At 46.1% G+C, this 20,619-nt stretch overlaps 1 protein-coding gene and 1 pseudogene across 1 annotated transcript; both read right to left on the minus strand.

Moving 5' to 3' along the window:
- Positions 1–5,362: 5,362 nt before the first annotated feature.
- LOC103645344 (putative receptor protein kinase ZmPK1) lies at positions 5,363–7,741 on the minus strand. The gene is given in 3 exon segments (XM_020543569.3): positions 5,363–6,138; positions 6,141–6,703; positions 7,731–7,741. Coding segments are annotated over 3 exon segments (1,350 nt in total).
- A 10,675-nt stretch (positions 7,742–18,416) lies between these two features.
- On the minus strand, positions 18,417–20,291 carry LOC103643411 (lipase-like; annotated as a pseudogene).
- Positions 20,292–20,619: the final 328 nt, after the last annotated feature.

The raw sequence follows: 20,619 nt of genomic DNA on the forward strand, positions 1-20,619 counted from the left end.
CATCTCCACCGACTCAAAATGAGGATGAGGCTCAAGTTGATGAAGGAGAAGATCAAGCAAATGAGCCACCTCAAGATGACGGCAATGATCAAGGGGGAGATGCAAATGATCAAGACAAGGAGGATGAAGAACCGAGGCCGCCACACCCAAGAGTCCACCAAGCAATTCAACGAGATCACCCCGTCGACACCATCCTCGGCGACATTCCCGAATTTTTTGCATTTTGGTCCTTCCTCGGAAAAAATTCACGTTTGGACCTTAGAAAATTTTAATGTCATTTTTGGACCCTTTACTCGGCGCCGTAGCCTATGGCGCCGAGGTAACACAGCTCGGCGCCATAGGCTATGGCGCCGAGGTACGTGCTGCGCTGGCACAAACGGACGTCGTGGCGCCGACGTGGCGCCGAGCTCGGCGCCGAGCTCTATTTTGTACAGAAACCTTGTCTAGCTTAGTTGGTGAAATATAAGGCTTTTAACCTTGTGGTCGTGAGTTCAAGCCCCACGATGGGTGTTTTTTAATACTTTTTGTCTTTGTCACTTATTTGTTTTTTTTGTTGTCCAAATTTTTCGTTTATGTCGCTAATTTGTCCGTCTAGATTTATTTCTCATCCAGGTTTTTTTTGTTATTTATTTGTTGTTTTGGGGTCTCTAGTCTCTTTTCAGTGTTTCTAGCTAGTGCAGCGGCACGTACGGTCAGAGTAGCAGGCTGGACGATGCATGGCGCTGCTGCGTGCTCTTCCTTCCCTCGGCCCGGGGTGTCTCACTGCCTGGCCATGCTTGTGAACCCGTGTTTCTTGTATGTTTCAGGTGCACGTCGCCGCGTCAGCTTGGTTGGTCTCTGCCTCTCTGGTAGACAGAAAAAAAAAGTGTGCTCTTCCTTCCCTCGGCCCGGGGTGTCTCACTGCCTGGCCATGCTTGTGAACCCGTGTTTCTTGTATGTTTCAGGTGCACGTCGCCGCGTCAGCTTGGTTGGTCTCTGCCTCTCTGACAGACAGAAAAAAGGCAGGACGATCCATATACAGCAGCCATAGGCACCATCATAGATTTGTGACAAGTGTACAAGGTTATAAATCCAAAATATAAATGCGCCGAGCTCTGTTGTATAGCCACAAAGCTTGTGGTTGTGGGTTCGAGCCCTATGGTGTTCAATATCTTTTGTTTTTGTCGTTAATTTGTTTTTTTTTGTTGTCTTAGAATTTTCGTTTATGTCGCTGATTTGTCCGTCTAGATTTATTTCTCATCCAGTTTTTTTATACATATATTTTGCCAATACAAGCATTCAATATACATCTAAAACACGCACTTTTGGCGCTGATTTGCCGCACTAGCTAGCGGACGTGAGCAGATAGAAAGATCTTTTTTATTGGACTCTTCGTGTGGTGCGGCAATACAATGCCGGTATAGTATAGTAGTTGTATATGCGCCATTGTCGTCGTCAGCTTGCATTATTATTACCAGTAAGTATCATATCTCTACTACTACTTAAGACGTTAGTGTAGACGTCCACATTTTTTGGTGCACGGTTCTGCCGTCGCCCGCTCTCCTCTCTCACAGCCCCGCTCTGTGTTGTCCGTCGCAATCTGCGCTATCTCGCCGCCAGATCCGCCCCCGCCTCCGCTCTCCTCTCTCACGCCCCGCTCTCTCGTCCGCCATATTGGAAGGAGAATCAACACATCCAGGGAAGGTCCGCGTGGTTCCATGGAAGGTCCGACCCCCCTCTCCTCTCTGCTGTCTCTCTCGCCCGCCATCTGCGCGCTCTTTAGCCGCCATCTCTGCGCCCCCGCTCTCCTCTCTGCAGTCCACCGCCATCCATGGCAACCTCTGTCCGCGCCCACAAATCGCGCACGCTTCATGGCAGCCGCGCCCCGCTCCCAAATTACCTCCGCGCCAGGGATCCGCGATCCCCGTCATCCACCCCATCGCGCCCTCCTCCCTAAGGCTCAGATCCCCCGCGCGCTCAAATCCCGCCAACCGCTGCCCGCTGTGATCCATTGCCGCAAATCCCGTCTCCTTCAGGCAAAACCGCCTGTGACCCGCCGCCATCAACGGCCACCTTCCATCGACCCCGCGCCTGCCCCGCACGCCCGTGCGTGAGCCTGCCTGCCCTGTGCCGCCATGTGAGCCCCGTCCAGCGGGAAGAAGCAAGTGCCCTCGGCTGCCAAAGAGGACGCACGCGGGCGCGACTCACGAGAGAAGCGGCCGCAAGCACCATAGCACAAGGATCCGACCTCCTCGAACGAGCTGAGCCCTCGCCCAGTCACCGCCGCCCGCGCCCCTCACACTACCCACCGTGCTTCAGCTTCAGATTCCACACACGAGTATAGGGCAAAAGGTAGGAGGCTAGGAGCCGAGGCACCACCGCCCGCCCGGCGAGCGAGAACCAATGAGCCGTCGGGCCGAAGTTGCGCGTCGCCTCGCCGTCCGCCCATTGCGCTCCTGGGCCGCCGCCATAGCGGGGCGGAGATCCACAGCGTACCTCCCACAGCTTCCGTCGGTTCCTGGTAACTAAGCAACCCCTAGCCTCTGCGTGTGGATTGATGATGATGTTGTTGTTGCTGTACTACGACCGGTTCCTATCCCGCGGGATCTTCCCTCTCCCCTTCGCTCTAAGGCAAATCTAAGCCCGAATCCTTTTTTACTGGGATCGGCGGGTTCACTTGTTGTGCATGTCGAGGGTGGGCAACTTGCTGCTATCCCAGCAATTTGGGGGGCCAGCACATTGCACGTCTTTGTGTTCCAGAGGAGATTTCGAGTCTGCGATCGAGGCAGCGGCGTGTTGACAGGAAACGGCGGGAGGCGCTCGACAGGCTCGTTGACCTGAAAGGTACTAAGTACTACGGCCTTCAGCCCTTGACACACAGCTGGTTAGCTTTGTTAACACTTGGATTTCCCGCCAATCTGTCTCTGAGCTCTAGAGCTTTGGGTTTGGGGGCAACGTGTGTGCAGGAAGCGTTAGGGTCTTCTGCCGGGTCCGGCCGCCGGTTCACACGAACAGCTTGCATGCCCAATCACCTGTTATCGTAGAGCAGGAGAGGATGACGGTCTGGGCAGCCGGAATCAAGAAGGAGTTTGGAGCTGATAGGGTTTTCGGCCAGGAGTCAACACAAGGTAATCCTTTTTTTTGCTTACTACTTAGTACTGATCACTTGTTTGTTTGTAGGTCTGTACGCTTGTCTTTCTTTCTTACTCACTTGTTCCAGTGTGTGGTCCATACAGAGGATGTGTTTGAAGAAGTGAAACCAATCCTCAGGTTTGCTCTCGACGGCCACAACGTCTGCATCCTCGCGTACGACCAGACCGGGATGGGGAAGACCTATACAATGGTTGTTGGTTGGTCGTTCGTGCATGTTGGTCTGGCTCCAGCAGAACTCGAGTTAAATCTATGGCTTTTTTTCCCACGGTGTGTGTGCTTCTTATGATAGGTGGGTTGCATTGCAGGAAGGAACCGACGGTAATAAGCTCGGCGTCGTGCCTCGGCGATCCAAGAGTTGTTCTCTCGCGCTTCGGAGGACGGCTCATGTGCCTACTCTTTCTCTATGAGCATGCTTGAGATCTACCTGGGGAGTCTCAGGGACTTGCTGGCAGCACCGAGGCAACCTCTCTTTAGGCGAATAGAGTGCAAAGCAGCGGCATGGTAAATAAGACTGTCAGTTCAATTCACCTGCAGTTTCTTGTTAAAACGAAAACAGAAACTTCAACAACAGTAAAACCATTGAAAGATCCCCAGCACGGGAATTGAATTTCCATGTCCCATCTTCTTCGTACACTTGATCAGTAGTAGCCTCAGCATACTGGCAATGAAAGGTTTGTGGGTGGGATTTAGAGGTAAGTTGCTTCACAGGAACTTTTCTTTATGAGGTTTTTATTATGTCATTCTTGTTTTTGTAATGACTACTTGAAATTGGTTTCATTTAGGGTCGTATACTCATTTCTGTAATTTCCAAAACATCAGGAAACAATGCACTACTTTACAGAAGGGAAAATCCTCTCTCGTTGAGATGCTCTTTTCGCTCCTTGAAAGCAAGAAATAACCGTTCATCAGCTGTGGCACCTAAGGACTACTGTGAAACTTACATCCAATTCTTGAGAGATAAATGGATAGTTCCTGATTCAGATCCTCCAGGCCCTAAAGATGTGGACCTATTGTATCAGTTTATAGATAAGAGGTGAGATCCCCCATATATGAACGAACTTGTCATTTTTCTGAACTGTAGTTTAAATGAAATGAACTTCATTGCCTTCTCTCTTTTAGTAAAAGGCTCATGGTAGTAACTGGGGCAGGAATGAGCACTGAATTTGGGATTCCTGATTACAGGAGGTATGTGCATTGTTGTATCTGATGAAACCATATTTTCAGCCTCCCATTACTCTTAATATTCTAACAAGCAGAATTCTTATTTTATGGCAGTCCTAATGGTGCATACAGTACACGTTTTAAACCACTTTCTCATCAGGTGTGCCCAGCATTGCTTATCAAATGATGTCTCTTGCTGTTTTTGATACACATTTCTTCCATTATGGTGCTATTTTTAAAAGGGACGCTGGCATCTTTTACAAAAATTTCAAATTTGTATCCTAAAGATAACAAGGTTTTTGTTCTGTTTATCTGCATACATTGTCTTTGTGTGAGGACTCATAAAAAGAGGCTACTTGTGTTACAATCAGCTATATTACATAAGAAGTTAACTCTGTCTCTTCACCTTTGTTCAGCTGTATAACTATCTGGAGCATTGAATCCAAGCTAAAAAATGATATTTTTTTATTCTCGAGCTAACATTTTACCTACAGAAATCATTCAAAAGTATGATCATCAATGATGTTTGGTCTATGTAGGCCTCATCATTCTTCTTTCTTGCTCTGTTACTGTAAGTTGTTTTGTGAATTGTGGCATTCTTTTATAATTTTACTTTATGATTTTTGCAAATTCGGTTCTGGTTATTACTGATTAGTTAAACCAACTTTCGTTATGAAATAATTCTTGCAGTCACCAATTTTCTCTTTCATTGTCTTGTTTGTGGTTACTTACCACTTGAACCACATAGGAGTTTGTTCGCTCTATTAGAGCCTAGAGGCGGTACTAGGCTAGGAGCTATGCTGGATAGAGAAGGTTTAGGAGAGCACAACCAAATGCAACCCATTACGCTCTTGCGGTTCTAGGAAGGATTGGCCGTGTTCACTCAATGGTTACCCAAAATGTGGATATGTAGTGAGCTGGGCCTGTGTAGGTAACAGAAGTGTATTTTCACCTTCACTTGTTGTACATGTAACTTAGGTTGCATAATCATGCTGGGAGTAATCCACTTGAGCTGCATGGGAGTGTATATGAGGTAATTTGTTTAGAATGTCTGAATGTGGTACATCCATCAGTCGAGAATCATTCCAGGAGGAATGTGGTAAATAACACTAACCCTTGTTGGAAGCTTGAGATATATCGTTCGCACGTCAGATGTTGGGTAGGTTCTTCCACTGAAAAGATAAGCTTTTGGATAGCATGATCATGTGCCTTACTGATACTGAAAGCCTTTACAGGTGCAGTCACTGATGCAGATATACCTACAAATTCGAAAAGAAACCGACAGAAGATGTTGTCGATCTGACCCCCAAAAATCTGTATTGGGAAGTCTCGCAAATTTCATAGACCTCTTGTCATAGAGGTCACAGGTTGTGTTGACAATAGCCATACAGCCTTCGGTCCAGTTACCCGGGTTCCTCGTCGCATAACCTGGTGGGCACGAACATGTAGGTCTGGGTGAGTAGTGGCATATGCCATTAGGATCACACAAACTGTGAATATTGCAAGGCTGGGTCATTGCTACCATTGAAACCGACCATGACCCATCTGAATCGTTCAGGCTGTACAGACGGAGATTGCCATCAGGGTCAAGAGTTAGCCTTCTCTTGACGCCTGGCCCTACGTCGGAGGCCACAAGCGCCTGATCATCAGCGAAGTCGCTCGAGGCAAGCACCCTGCTATCAGTAAGCATTCCTAACCTCATACAGTTATACTGGTTCCGACCATCCTGGTAGATGTTCTGGTCAAGGTCTGGCCAGTATATGTCTGAGACTTGAGGCAGGTCGCTGAAGCGGAAGATGTAGTTACCAGGACTACGCGATTGGGTTGTGGGGACTAATCTGGTCAAGCAGTGATGAGCTGCATCGGCAGGAAAGTGTCCGTTGGGGAATCAAAACTCTGCCATACAGTGTTACCTCCTGAGTCCTCGATGATGAGGTTCCTGGTGTTCAGGAGCCCAGCACGCTGGACACCGGTGAAGTTGTTCCCATCAGCTTGCCACACGACTGCGTCGTCATAGTCGGTGAACACCATGTTGTCGTCCTTTTGCAGGGTTAGAGTCGACGTCCTGGCATGGACAGGGCGGTCAGGGTTTGCGCTCCACACGATGGTCTTGTTGGCCGCCGCCTTTGAGTACCATACTGAGAATGTGAAGGCATGGGTGTAGACTTCGTAGAAGCCAGAGGAGAATGTCCCGTCTGATGATTGTAAGGCGCTGGATTCCTAGGACTTGACTTTGAGAGAGGAACCCAGTGGTAGGATGTCTCGGGATGATGCGGCTCTTGGAAATAGAGCGATGAAGGAGAGGAGAGCTGCAAGAGGACGAGGCATCATTGCTGAGATGGGGTTTTGGTCGATGAACGCGCAGGCACAACTACTTGTATCCGTGGTATGCCGAGCTTCTGTCTCAGTCCTGATAGCGAAACGCCATTACCTGGTCAAATTCAGAGTGCCATGGAGTTCAAGTTGTGTAAGTTTCCTTTATGCGCATTGATGGTGAAGTGTACAGCAGCCATTCTAGCGATGTGAAGGCCATATTTGCTCAACTACTGACCACTCAGGTCCACTCACATTTATGTTTCTTGTTTTCCAATTGATCTTTTTTCTGGTGAAGCCTTGAAAAAACATCGATGTCATGTTTAGTGTTCGTGCCAATAGATAAGTTTGTAGTTGATTATAATATATATTTATTGTTTTCATGTAATTATTATACACTAAGTTTGTATCGAATAATTTATATGTCGTCGCAACGCACGGGCACATACCTAGTTTATTTATATGCATGGTGTATATATATGTGCATGGCCCTCTTAGCTTGCTTGCATGTTCCACGGCTCGGCTGTCGCTGCTGCTGCTAGTGCTACATCTGGCATCCGTGCGTGGTCCCCGATAATCCATGAACCTTCCCCTGTCGAATACTACTACCGATCCATCAGCTGCACGAAAAAGATCGATGAACAGCCCCAAGTCAACGCCGCCTTGCCCCAGCCCTTTGTGTGTGGTGTGGTCGTGCGGCAGCTTTTTTTGGTTGCTACTTCGACGCCACAAGCTCTGCACTCTCCACTCGAGATGAAAGGGGGAAAAAGAAAAAGATTGGATGAGAAATATATGTATATTGAATGCCTTTTAGATGTATATTGAATGCTTGTATTGGCAAAATATATGTATAAAAACAAAAAAATATGGATGAGAAATAAATTTGGACAGACAAATCAGCGACATAAACGAAAAATCTAGACAAAAAAATCAGTGATAAAGATAAAAAGTATTAATAAAAACGTCCATCGGGGGACTCAAACCCACAACCACAAGGTTAAGACCTTTTTGCTCTACCAACTGAGCTAGATAGTGTTTGTGACTACACAACCGAGCTCGGCGCCGAGCTTGCATGGTGCCACGTCGATGCCACGTCATCCGGGTTGTGCCAGCGCAGCACGTACCTCGGCGCCATAGCCTATGGCACCGAGCTGTGTTACCTCGGTGCCATAGGCTATGGCGCCGAGCAAAGGGTCCAAAAATGATATTAAATTTTTCTAGGGTCTAAACATTAATTTTTTTCTGAGAAAGGGTCAAAATGCAAAAAATTCGGGCGACATTCATAAGGGGGTAACCACTAGATCTCGTGTTGCACATTTTTGTGAGCATTACTCTTTTGTTTCCTCTGTTGAGCCACACAGGGTAGAGGAAGCACTACAAGATTCGGATTGGGTGGTGGCGATGCAAGAGGAGCTCAACAACTTCACTAGGAACGAGGTATGGCATTTGGTTCCACGTCCTAATCAAAATGTTGTAGGAACCAAGTGGGTCTTCCGCAACAAGCAAGACGAGCATGGTGTGGTGACAAGGAATAAAGCTCGACTTCTGGCCAAAGGATACTCCTAAGTCGAAGGTTTGGATTTCGGTGAAGCCTATGCACCCGTAGCTAGGCTTGAGTCAATTCGTATATTATTGGCCTACGCTACTTACCATGGCTTCAAGCTTTATCAAATGGACGTGAAGAGTGCCTTCCTCAACGGACCGATCAAGGAAGAGGTCTATGTTGAGCAACCTCCCGGCTTTGAAGATAGTGAGTACCCTAACCATGTTTATAAACTCTCTAAGGCGCTTTATGGGCTCAAGCAAGCCCCAAGAGCATGGTATGAATGCCTTAGAGATTTTCTTATCACTAATGGATTCAAAGTCGGAAAGGCCGATCCTACTTTATTCACTAAAACTCTTGAAAATGACTTGTTTGTATGCCAAATTTATGTTGATGATATTATATTCGGGTCTACTAACGAGTCTACATGTGAAGAATTTAGTAGGATCATGACACAAAAATTCGAGATGTCAATGATGGGGGAGTTGAAGTACTTCTTGGGATTTCAAGTGAAGCAACTCCAAGAGGGCACCTTCCTAAGCCAAACGAAGTATACTCAAGATATTCTAAGCAAGTTTGGGATGAAGGATGCCAAACCCATCAAAACACCCATGGGAACCAATGGGCATCTCGACCTCGACACGGAAGGTAAGTCCGTGGATCAAAAGGTATACCAGTCGATGATAGGCTCTTTACTCTATTTATGTGCATCTCGACCGGATATTATGCTTTCCGTATGCATGTGTGCAAGATTCCAAGCCGACCCTAAAGAAGCTCACCTTACGGTCGTAAAACGAATCTTGAGATATTTGGCTTATACTCCTAAGTTTGGGCTTTGGTATCCTAGGGGATCCACATTTGATTTTATTGGTTATTCGGATGCCGACTGGGCGGGGTGTAAGATTAATAGGAAGAGCACATCGGGGACTTGCCAGTTCTTGGGAAGATCCTTGGTGTCTTGGGCTTCAAAGAAGCAAAATTCTGTAGCTCTTTCTACCGCTGAAGCCGAGTACATTGCCGCAGGCCATTGTTGCGCGCAACTACTTTGGATGAGGCAAACCCTTAGGGACTACGGTTACAAATTAACCAAAGTTCCTCTTCTATGTGATAATGAGAGTGCAATCTGCATGGCGGATAATCCCGTTGAGCATAGCCGCACTAAACACATAGCCATTCGGTATCATTTTCTAAGGGATCACCAACAAAAGGGAGATATCGAGATTGCTTATATTAACACTAAAGATCAATTGGCCGATATCTTTACCAAGCCAATAGATGAACAAACTTTTAACAAACTTAGGCATGAGCTAAATATTCTTGATTCTAGGAACTTCTTTTGTTGATTTGCACACATAGCTCATTCATATACCTTTGATCATGTCTCTATTATATGTACTATGACTAATATGTTTTCAAGTGAATTTCAAACCAAGTCATAGGTATATTGAAAGGGAATTGGAGTCTTCGGCGAAGACAAAGGCTTCCACTTCATAACTCATCCTTCACCGTCGCTCCGAGCATCTCTCCGACTTTGGTATAATCTTCACTCATATTTTTTATTTGCCAAAGGGGAGAAAAGTAGTTCAAAAAGGGCTCTAATGACTCCGTTTTTGGCGATTTATGCCAAAGGGGGAGAGAGCATGAGCCCAAAGCAAAAGGACTGCACCATCAATTTAAAAATTTTGGTTTTTCAATTGGTATGATTTTCAAATTGGTATCTCGTTGTGTTCAAAAGGGGGAGAGAGTAGTATTTTCAAAATCAATATCTTAAAACCCTCTTGAACACTAAGAGGAGATTTCATTTAGGGGGAGTTTTGTTTAGTCAAAGGAAAAGCATTTGAAACAGGGGGAGAAAATTTCAAATCTTGTAAATGCTTCGCAAAATCTTATTTATTTACCTTTGACTATTTGCAAAAGGACTTTGAAAAGGATTTACAAAATAATTTGCAAAAACAAAACAAGTGGTGCAAGCGTGGTCCAAAATGTTAAAAATAAAAGAAACAATCCATGCATATTCTATAAGTATTTATATTGGCTCAATTCCAAGCAACCTTTGCACTTACATTATGCAAACTAGTTCAATTATGCACTTCTATATTTGTTTTGGTTTGTGTTGGCATCAATCACCAAAAAGGGGGAGATTGAAAGGGAATTAGGCTTACACCTATTTCCTAAATGATTTTGGTGGTTGAATTGCCCAACACAAATATTTGGACTAACTAGTTTGCTCTAGTCTATGAGTTATACAGGTGCCAAAGGTTAACACTTAGCCAATAAAAATACCAAGAAATGGGTTCAACAAAAAGAGCAAGGGATAACCGAAGGCAGCCCTGGTCTGGCGCACCAGACTGTCCGGTGCGCCACCGGACAAGTGTCCGGTGCGCCACCGGACAGTGTCTGGTGCACCAGGGAACTCCAAGCCAAACTTCGCACCTTCGGGAATTTTCAGAGGCGCTTCGCTATAATTCACCGGACATGTCCGGTGCACACCGGACCGGACATGTCCGGTGCACACCGGACAGTGTCCGGTGCTCCAGAGGAGAGCGATTCTGAACTCGCCAGCTTCGGATTTCCGCTCCGCTATAATTCACCGGACATGTCCGGTGCACACCGGACTGTCCGGTGAGCCAGCGGAGCAACGGCTACTTCACGCCAACGGTCGACTGCAACGCATTAAATGCGCGCCAGCGCGCGCAGAGGAGCAGAGCACGCGCGAGTGGCACACCGGACAGTCTACAGGACTTGTCCGGTGCGCCACCGGACAGCCAGACGGGCCCACACATTAGAGCTCCAACGGTCGGAACCCAACGGCCTGGTGACGTGGCTAGCGCACCGGACAGTGTCCGGTGGCGCACCGGACTGTCCGGTGCGCCATGCGACAGCGGCCTTCACCAAACGGCTAGTTTGGTGGTTGGGGGTTATAAATACCCTCAACCACCCCACATTCAAGTCATCCAAGTTTTCCACCTTCCAACTACTTACAAGAGCTAGGCATTCAATACAAGACACACCCAAGTGATCAAATCCTCTCCCAATTCCACAAAAGCTTTAGTGTTAAGTGAGAGTGATTTGTTGTGTTCTTTTGAGCTCTTGCGCTTGGATTGCTTTCTTTCTCATTCTTTCTTGAGATCAAACTCACTTGTAATTGAGGCAAGAGACACCAATCGTGTGGTGATCCTTGTGGGAACTTTGTGTTCCAAGTGATTGAGAAGAAAAGCTCACTCAGTCCGAGGGACCGTTTGAGAGAGGGAAAGGGTTGAAAGAGACCCGGTCTTTATGACCACCTCAACGGGGAGTAGGTTTGCAAGAACCGAACCTCGGTAAAACAAATCCGCATGTCACACTCTTTATTCGCTTACGTTTTGTTTTGCACCCTCTCTCTCGGACTCGATTATATTTCTAACGCTAACCCGGCTTGTAGTTGTGATTTAGTTTGTAAATTTCAGATTCGCCCTATTCACCCCCCCTAGGCGACTTTCAGCGTGGCCGAGCCAACGGTCTAATGGGGGCACCGGACTGTCCGGTGCGCCAACGGCTCCAAGTCTTCAACGGTCGGCTGCGCCAATTTAGTAAGGCGATCTGCATCGGACAGTGAACAGGGGATGTCCGGTGGTGCACCGGACTGTCCGGTTCGCCACCCGACAGAAGGCAAAAATTGCCTTCCAAGAATGCCTCCAACGGCTCCTAGCTGCCTTGGGGCTATAAAAGGGACCCTTAGGCGCATGGAGGAGTCACCCAAGCATACTTTGAGCATTCTTAATCATTCACACTCCGTCTCCGCGCACTCGGTTGACTTTCTTAGTGATTTGAGCTCCGTTCTAGTGGTGAACTTTGTGCTATTCATTTGAGCTCAAGTTTTGGCTGTGTGTGTGCGTATTGCTGCGGATTTGTGTGTGTTGCTTCCCTACCTTACTCTAGTGCTTTCACTTTGATCCTTATTATAAGGGCGAGAGACTCCAAGTTGTGGAGATTCCTCGCAAACGGGAAAGAGTAAAGAAAGAAGAACACCGTGGTATTCAAGTTGATCATTGGATCACTTGAGAGGAGTTGAGTGCAACTCTTGTCCATTGGAACACCACAACGTGGAGTAGGCAAGTATTATACTTGGCCGAACCACGGGATAAACCATCGTGTCTCTTGTGCTTGTTCTCACTGTGATTATTGTGTTTCACAAGAGCTCGGTCCTTAGCCACTTGATTTCATTGTGCGAACACTTAATCAAGTTTTGTGGCTTTAAGTTTTAAGTTTTTACAGGATCACCTATTCACCCCCCCCCCCCCCCCCTCTAGGTGCTCTCAGGTACCCCGACCACGTGTATAAGCTCTCTAAGGCGCTCTATGGACTTAAGCAAGCCCCAAGAGCATGGTATGAATGCCTTAGAGATTTCTTAATTGCTATTTCTTTCAAGGTTGGGAAAGTCGATCCCACTCTTTTCACTAAGACTTGTAATGGTGACCTTTTTGTATGCCAAATTTATGTCGATGACATAATATTTGGTTCTACTAATCAAAAGTCTTGTGAGGAGTTTAGCAGGGTGATGACTCAGAAATCTGAGATGTCAATGATGGGCGAGTTGAACTACTTCATGGGATTCCATGTGAAGCAACTCAAGGACGGCACCTTCATCTCACAAACGAAGTACACTCAAGATCTTCTCAAGCGGTTTGGGATGAAGGACGCCAAGCCCACAAAGACACCTATGGGAACCGACGGACATGTCGACCTCAACAAAGGAGGTAAGTCCGTTGATCAAAAGGCATACCGGTCTATGATAGGGTCATTACTTTATTTATGTGCTAGTAGACCGGATATTATGCTTAGTGTATGCATGTGTGCTCGATTTCAATCCGACCCAAGGGAATGTCACCTTGTGGCCATTAAGCGGATTCTACGATATTTAGTTTCTACGCCTTGCTTCGGGATCTGGTTATGCTGGATGCAAGGTTGATAGGAAGAGTACATCAGAGACGTGCCAATTCCTATGAAGGTCCCTGGTGTCTTGGAGTTCAAAAAAACAAACCTCTGTTGCCCTATCCACCGCTGAGGCCGAGTATGTTGCCGCAGGACAGTGTTGCGCGCAACTACTTTGGATGAGGCAAACCCTCCGGGACTTTGGCTACAATCTGAGCAAAGTCCCACTCCTATGTGACAATGAGAGTGCAATCCGCATGGCGGATAATCCTGTTGAACACAGCCGCACTAAGCACATAGACATCCGGCATCACTTTCTGAGAGACCACCAGCAAAAGGGAGATATCGAGGTTTTCCATATTAGCACCGAGAACTAGCTAGCCGATATCTTTACCAAGCCTTTAGATGAGAAAACCTTTTGCAGGTTGCGTAGTGAGCTAAATGTCTTAAATTCGTGTAACTTGGATTGATTTATAGCATACATGTGTTTTATGCCTTTGATCAAGTTACCTTATGCATTATGAAATTTGTTGATTATTTATGGTGCTCAAGTTGTGCAAGGGATCCCCGGACCTCAAAAGTCCATGTGTGAATTATGCACATATTTAGGGGAGATGTGCTACAACTTGACCCTTTGAGACTAACCTTTGTGATTAAGTGTACTTGATGTAGTCTCAAAGGTGCATTAAAAGGGAAAAGGTGAACTTGGACCATGCAAAGACTGCCACTGCACTCCGGTATTAGTGTACTCACCTCCAAGTTCATTCTTAAGCTCTTATTGCCTTTGTGCTCTTAATTGACGTTTTTGTGAGGCAATGGGGTTAAAGGGCAAAAAATGATCCCGTTTTGGTGCTTGATGCCAAAGGGGGGGAAATTAAGGCCAAAGCAAATGGATCAGCTACCACTTGAGAATTTTGAAAATAGTAGAGTTAGAATTTTTGGTTTGCCAAAATACTCTTATTGCAAAAATTAGTCTCTTGTGGGGAGAATTTATAATTATGGGAAAAGGGGGACTTTTTGGATCTTGTTCAATTTCACTTTTTGAATATCTCTCTTTATGCCCAACCAAGTGAGTTTGACTTAGAGATAGGAAAATGAATTTGATTTGCAAAAACAAACCAAGTGGTGGTAGAGAATGATCCAAATATGCCAAATTAGAGTCAAAAACAATTTGGTCTTCAATTTGAATCGATGTTGCATGTTTTGCATTGCTTTTTGATGTGCTGGCATAAATCACCAAAAAGGGGGAGATTGAAAGGGAAATGTGCCCTTGGGCCATTTCTATAATGTTTTGGTGATTAAGTGTCCAACACAAAGTGAGTGAAATATTATGTGCTAAACAAGCAAAAGATGCAAATCATGTAACAAGGTACGTTTCTAGACTTAGTACATTGTTTTGAGTACTAACATATGTTGTCTAAGTGCTAGAAACAGAGAAAAGAAAAGAACCAAAAGACTTGGCTCGGTGCAGCCAAATCTCTGATCAGCCTGGCACACCGGACACCGGACAATGTCCGGTACGCCAGGCTGGACTCCGGTGAACAGGCCACTCTCGGGAGAATTTGGCAGCGTACGGCTATAATTCACCGGACTGTCCGGTGGCGCACTGGACTGTCCGGTGAGCCAACGGTCGGCAGGGGGCACCGGACTGTCCGGTGTGCGCCGGATAGTGTCCGGTGCGCCAACTGCCATGAATCTGCAATGGTCATCTGCGCTAGAATAGGAAGGAGATCGCGCACCGGACATAAACAGTGGTTGTCCGGTGGTGCACCGGACTGTCCGGTGCGCCACCCGACAGAAGGCAAGGATAGCCTTCCTTGTTGGCCTCCAACAGCTCCTAGCTGTCTTGGGGCTATAAAAGGGACCCCTAGGCGCATGGAGGAGTAACCCAAGCATTCACTAAGCATTCTAAGACTTCCACACTCCGTCTCCGCGCACTTGATCGATCGTGTTAGTGATTTCAGCTCTGTTCTAGTTGTGAACTCTTTATGCTTCATTTTGAGCTCAAGTCTTGGCTTGTGTGCGTGTGTGTGCTGCGAATTTGTGTGTGTTGCTCCTAACCTTACTCTTGTGTTTTCATTGTGATCTTTGTTGTAAGGGTGAGAGACTCCAACTTGTGCAGATTCCTCGCAAACGGGAAAAGAGAAAAGCAAGAAAAGTTGTGGTATTCAAGTTGATCATTGGATCACTTGAAAGGGGTTGAGTGCAACCCTCGTCCATTGGGACGCCACAACGTGGAAGTAGGCAAGTGTTACTTGGCCGAACCACGGGATAAAATCATGTGTCTCTTGTGATTGTTTTCTCTTTGATTGTCTGTGTTCACAAGAGCTCGTTTCAAGCCACTTAACCGTTCTAACCTTCATAACCAAAGTTTTGTGGCTATTAGTGTTGAATTTTACAGGATCACCTATTCACCCCCTCTCCCCTCTAGGTGCTCTCACCCTCTTCATCTACCGACGTGGCGATGACATCGTCTACCTCCTCTACGTCGATGACATCGTGCTCACGGCATCCACTGCCGATCTACTACAGCGCTCGATCATTGCCCTCTGGAGGGAAATTGCGATGAAGGACCTGGGGCCCCTCCATCACTTCCTCGACATCACCGTCGAACGTCGTCCCTAGGGCCTCTTCTTGCACCAGCGCCAGTACGCCATCGACATTCTAAAGCGGACTGGCATGTCTGACTGCAAGCCCTGCTCCATGCATGTCGACACTCAGGCGAAACTCTCTGAGGACGACGGGCCCCGGTCGCCGACGCGATGGCTTACCGGAGCCTGACCAGTCCGCTTCAGTACCTCACCTTCTCCCAACCTGACATCGCCTACGCCGTCCAGCAGGTGTGACTCCACATGCACACCCCATGGGAGCCCAATCTCACCGCTCTCAAGCGGATCCTGCGCTACCTCTGCGGCACCCTCGACTATGGTCTGCTCCTCCGATCATCCTTGACGTCGGAGCTCGTGGTCTACACCGACGCCGACTGGGCCGGCTGCCCCGACACACGCTGATCCACTTCCGACTATGTTGTATTCCTGGATGCTAACCTCATCTCCTGGGCCACCAAGCGGGAACCTGTCGTCTCCCGCTCCAGCGCCGAGGTCGAGTACGGCATTATGGCCAACGGCGTGGCGAAGGCCTCCTGGATGCGCCAACTCCTCCACGAGCTCCACAGCCCCCTCCAGCGTGCCACTCTCGTCTACCGCAACAACGTCGGCGCCGTCTACCTCTCCACCAATCTCGTTCAGCACCAGCGCACGAAGCATGTGTAGATCAACCTGCACTTCGTCGGCGAACGTGTCGCAGCCGATGATGTTCGAGTTCTCAGCGTTCCCACCACGCTGCAGTTCGTCGACATCTTCACCAAGGGGTTACCGACGAGTGTATTTCTAGACTTTCGGTCCAGTCTCAACATCTGTATAGGATAGAGTTACAACTACGGGGGATGTTAGCATTGTATTAGGGTTTGGGGTCTCTCTGGTGTACTGTAATAGGCCAGACCCATATCTAGGTCTATTAATATACTAGGTCAGTGCCCGTGCGTTGCAACGGGATCATATAATAGCTCGATAACTTATATATACAAATGTGTGTTATATTGTTATGAGATGGAAGACGACATCCACGAGCCGTCCGGGATGACGTTAAAGAGAAACTCGGGCCTGTGACGCACAAGCACTCTCAGTAGTGTAGTATACAAGATTTAACAAGACAATTCAAAGGCAAAAATTCAAGAATGATCTTTCATAGAACATCATAGTTTAGATATTCAAATCAATAAATATAAAATAAACATAAGCATAACTGTTTATTTAATCTATTTTTCCATAATAGGTTGAGGTACTCTTGTATATTTCCATAAATGTTAAATCGCGAGGGGAAAGGAATGGGAATGGCAAACACACGAACGTGGAGAGGGCGACACACGAAACCGCTGCCAGAGATCGACATCATCGGTTGGGAGAAGACTCTGAGCGTCCCTAGCGATGCGGGTGGGCCGCGGGCGGAGGTGGTTGCAGCTGGCGGAGCAAGGATTGTGCGTGATTGATTTAGAGCTCGAAGGTTACTGGGCGACGGTCAGCTGTGGGCCCATGTGATCGGACGATCCAGATTGACCGAAGGCAGAACGACAGAACCAGAGAGGCAGGCTACCCTTGCAGCGTTAATAAGTAGTAGATAAAAATAGGTGCAGTCTTAGTGATATCCAGAGCAGCTCCATTCTTTAATCATATATCCATCAGAGAAATTATACAATGAGTCAGTGACATCATTTCTGCAGGAGTAATGTTGCAAGATGCAAGAGTTTAAAACGAACACCACTACCTCATATTAATATGATAAGAGCATGCTGGAAAAATATATAAAGATACATGAGTAGGAAGCTCGTTTCAATGAAGGATTTTCAATATTCTTAATAACATCCTATTTGAAATTGCTAGAAGATATTTAAGTAATCCGAGCATAATATGAGAGGTAACAAATTTAATTTAATAATCAATATGTTAATAGATGAGGCTCGTGCGTTGCAATGAGAACATATAATATCACAATAACTTATATACAAATGAGTATTATACTACTATGAGATGGAGGACGACATCCGCTAGCCGTCCGGGATAGCATCGAAGCGAAACTCGGGTCGCGGTCGAGTGCGCTGGCCCTATGGCGTGAGGTCGCTCGTCTAGGTGCCGCGTGAGGTGGAGGGGACAGTCTCGAGGAGGGAGCAATCTCCGAGGGCCAATGGTGGAGTGGCGGCACGCGGTCACCGAGCCGCTCGCCTTGCGGCAGCGGAGGGATCAGATATACACACGACGCAAAATTTAAAGTTAAATGAGTAGAGTTGGATGTTGTCCATGTATGTAAATTGAGAGTTGAGACCTTTGACTCCGATTGTAAATACACGAGTCCATACAGAAAGCAAAAGTGTCGACAACAACACGGCGTCACTTCGTCGCATGACACTATGACAGCAGGATCTAATTCCTCCGGCTAAGAGCAGGCACTCTATATTGGAGGGATCAGGCTCTGTTGAATCATGATCTTCAGGTTCAGAATAGCATGAATGAATGTTTGCAAGGGGCTGCATTCTTTGATATGAAAAAGCAAACGCATACATCAAATGAAGGTAAAGCTTAGGTGAAATTCTATAAAAAAATTCTTGAAATGCCTCATGTAGCAACAAAATGATGGAATGGCCAAACAAGGAGTACCACCTAATGCTTGCATAACTTGGTAATACACAATGTTATTGATATACACAAATTGAATTGTGCGGCAATCTTTTGGAGCTTACATGTATCGAATGTCACTTGGTCAAAGGGGTACATTTAAAAAGGTGAGTCTCTCTTAGTCCTTACCCTCTGGAGAGCCCAGTATTTCATGAGTTGTACACAACAGTATTTCATGAGTTGTACACAAATTGAAAATAAAAATATTGTACAAGGGTGCATTTCGTGGCATACAAAGTCGCATTGATTTTAGAGCTCGTGGTTCTTGCATATATATCTTACCAAGATGATGGATCCATCAACTTCACGAATGTAGTTGTATACTTGGTTGGCTGTACCAATCACGAACTGACAGGTTCCCCTTGAATCAGCATGTAGTGTGACACTGTAGTACTCAAGATGATCTGCTACGCTCATCCCATAGACCCACTTTTTCAAGAAAACACAAATAATATGAAACACACATAGGAAATAAATGTTCAAAATAGATAGACTGATATGTACCTGCTATAGGTCGGGTCCTCACCAGAATCATCACATACAATCTCATTTATGGCAACTACATTTCCATCTATGCTCTCATGAAGTCAAACCTAAAGATAAATAAATACAGAAGAAATGGATAGACGCTAATCTAGGAAAAGTACGCATCTCTATAAATTCTTTTCGACTATAATCAAATACATAGCTCTCTAGCGAAGTGTTGGTATGTCCATTCACTTAGGTAATAATAATATGGTGGTAATTGCGACACAATATCGTTCTGATGGGTCACATGGATTGTTCTTGGGACTTGTTCGCCAAGGCATACAGCAAAAGTAGGATTGCCTATCCGAGGCTGTCCAAAAGTCATGTGCTCAACGTCCTATGATCCAAATTTAACATGTAAAATGTAGAGATATCAATGAAGCCAACCATCTGATATATTAACAATACATACGATGGTATCACAAAACAAGTACAGGTTATTTGTAGAGCATATATTGAAATTTGGTATACTAAATCAAGTACATTAAAAATACTTGCAAATAGACCAAGGGCACAAAATGAAGCTAGATCCCCTCCAATGTAGTGTCCCACAACATTTACAGGTAGATTTCCATATATTTTTCTTGCCCATTTAATAGACTTCAGGATCTCATATAGCAGAGTTGTATTATCATATGCAGAATAAAACCTATGATGGACCTGCAACATTAGACAGACAAGCAATGGGCAAACACAAGTCTGGCACAGGAAAAATGATAATAAAGAGTGACATATTCAAAGATGCATATATGCTATCCCAAACCATTCAGTTTTTCCAAGGGACTCCATGTCTGGCACAGAAAAAACTCCACAAGTGTTAATCTTTTGCCATCACTTAGAGCAACTATACATGTGAGAACGATTTTGTTTCCATGTTTAGCACATATCACCACCGTGAAATCTGCACATCACATCGTCTATTACCAGGAGTTGGCATTAGGACTAAAGAGTGAAATACTTGACAAAATGTTAGGCCTAAATGTGTTAAATTTTGTTATGAGTCTAGTCAAGGCTAGTAGCCACTCTGCACATAGACAGAAACATGATCCCCATTCACCTCTACTGGGCCGCACCAAAGAAACACAGCCCACGCGACCTATGTCGTCGTCACGGTTTGCACATTTTTATGACCATACCGGCCAGCCAACATAGCTTCTACCGGCTTATAAGCCTTCCTTCTTCAGAGAAAGCAATCGTGGTCAAATGCTCCTGCCAGTGTCAAATTGAGGCAACTTTTTGCGCGAGCAGACGTGGGTCCGGTGTGTGCAAAACTAAGGATGGCTGTCACGTGGGCGCCCGTAGTCTGCAATATGGGCCCAACGTCCGGAGTGTGTGATGGCTTGCACGATAGGAATGGCTGAATGTGAATGGGGGATTTTGTCACATGGGACCGGAGTGCCCCAAATCAGGAGTTGCTCGACGTCCCACGTCACAGAATGTGATGGTTTGCCGGACAGCAGCGACAGAGGAGCCATTATAGCTTAGTGTGGCATCAGTCATACCTTACTTTTAATAACTCTCGTATCTTCTACTATAACAACAAAATATAACGTGGTGTGGTGGATATGTTGTCTCTAATCTAGCAGCAGGTTTTGAGTTTGATTCACAATTCTTGCAGATTTTACTTTTTGAGCCATACCACAGGAATGAGGGCAAAACAGGAAATAAAAAAAGGCAGAACAAAAAATGGCATGCTACCCTTACCGCCTTAATAAGTAGTAGAGATATCCTCTCCTTATTCTAGAGTTAGGGTTTCCAATATTCTGGACAAAATATGAAACGATATGGGTGAAGACATAGGAA

Source organism: Zea mays, chromosome 1 (genome assembly GCF_902167145.1).
Source record: "Zea mays cultivar B73 chromosome 1, Zm-B73-REFERENCE-NAM-5.0, whole genome shotgun sequence".
NCBI classification, from domain to species: domain Eukaryota; kingdom Viridiplantae; phylum Streptophyta; class Magnoliopsida; order Poales; family Poaceae; genus Zea; species Zea mays.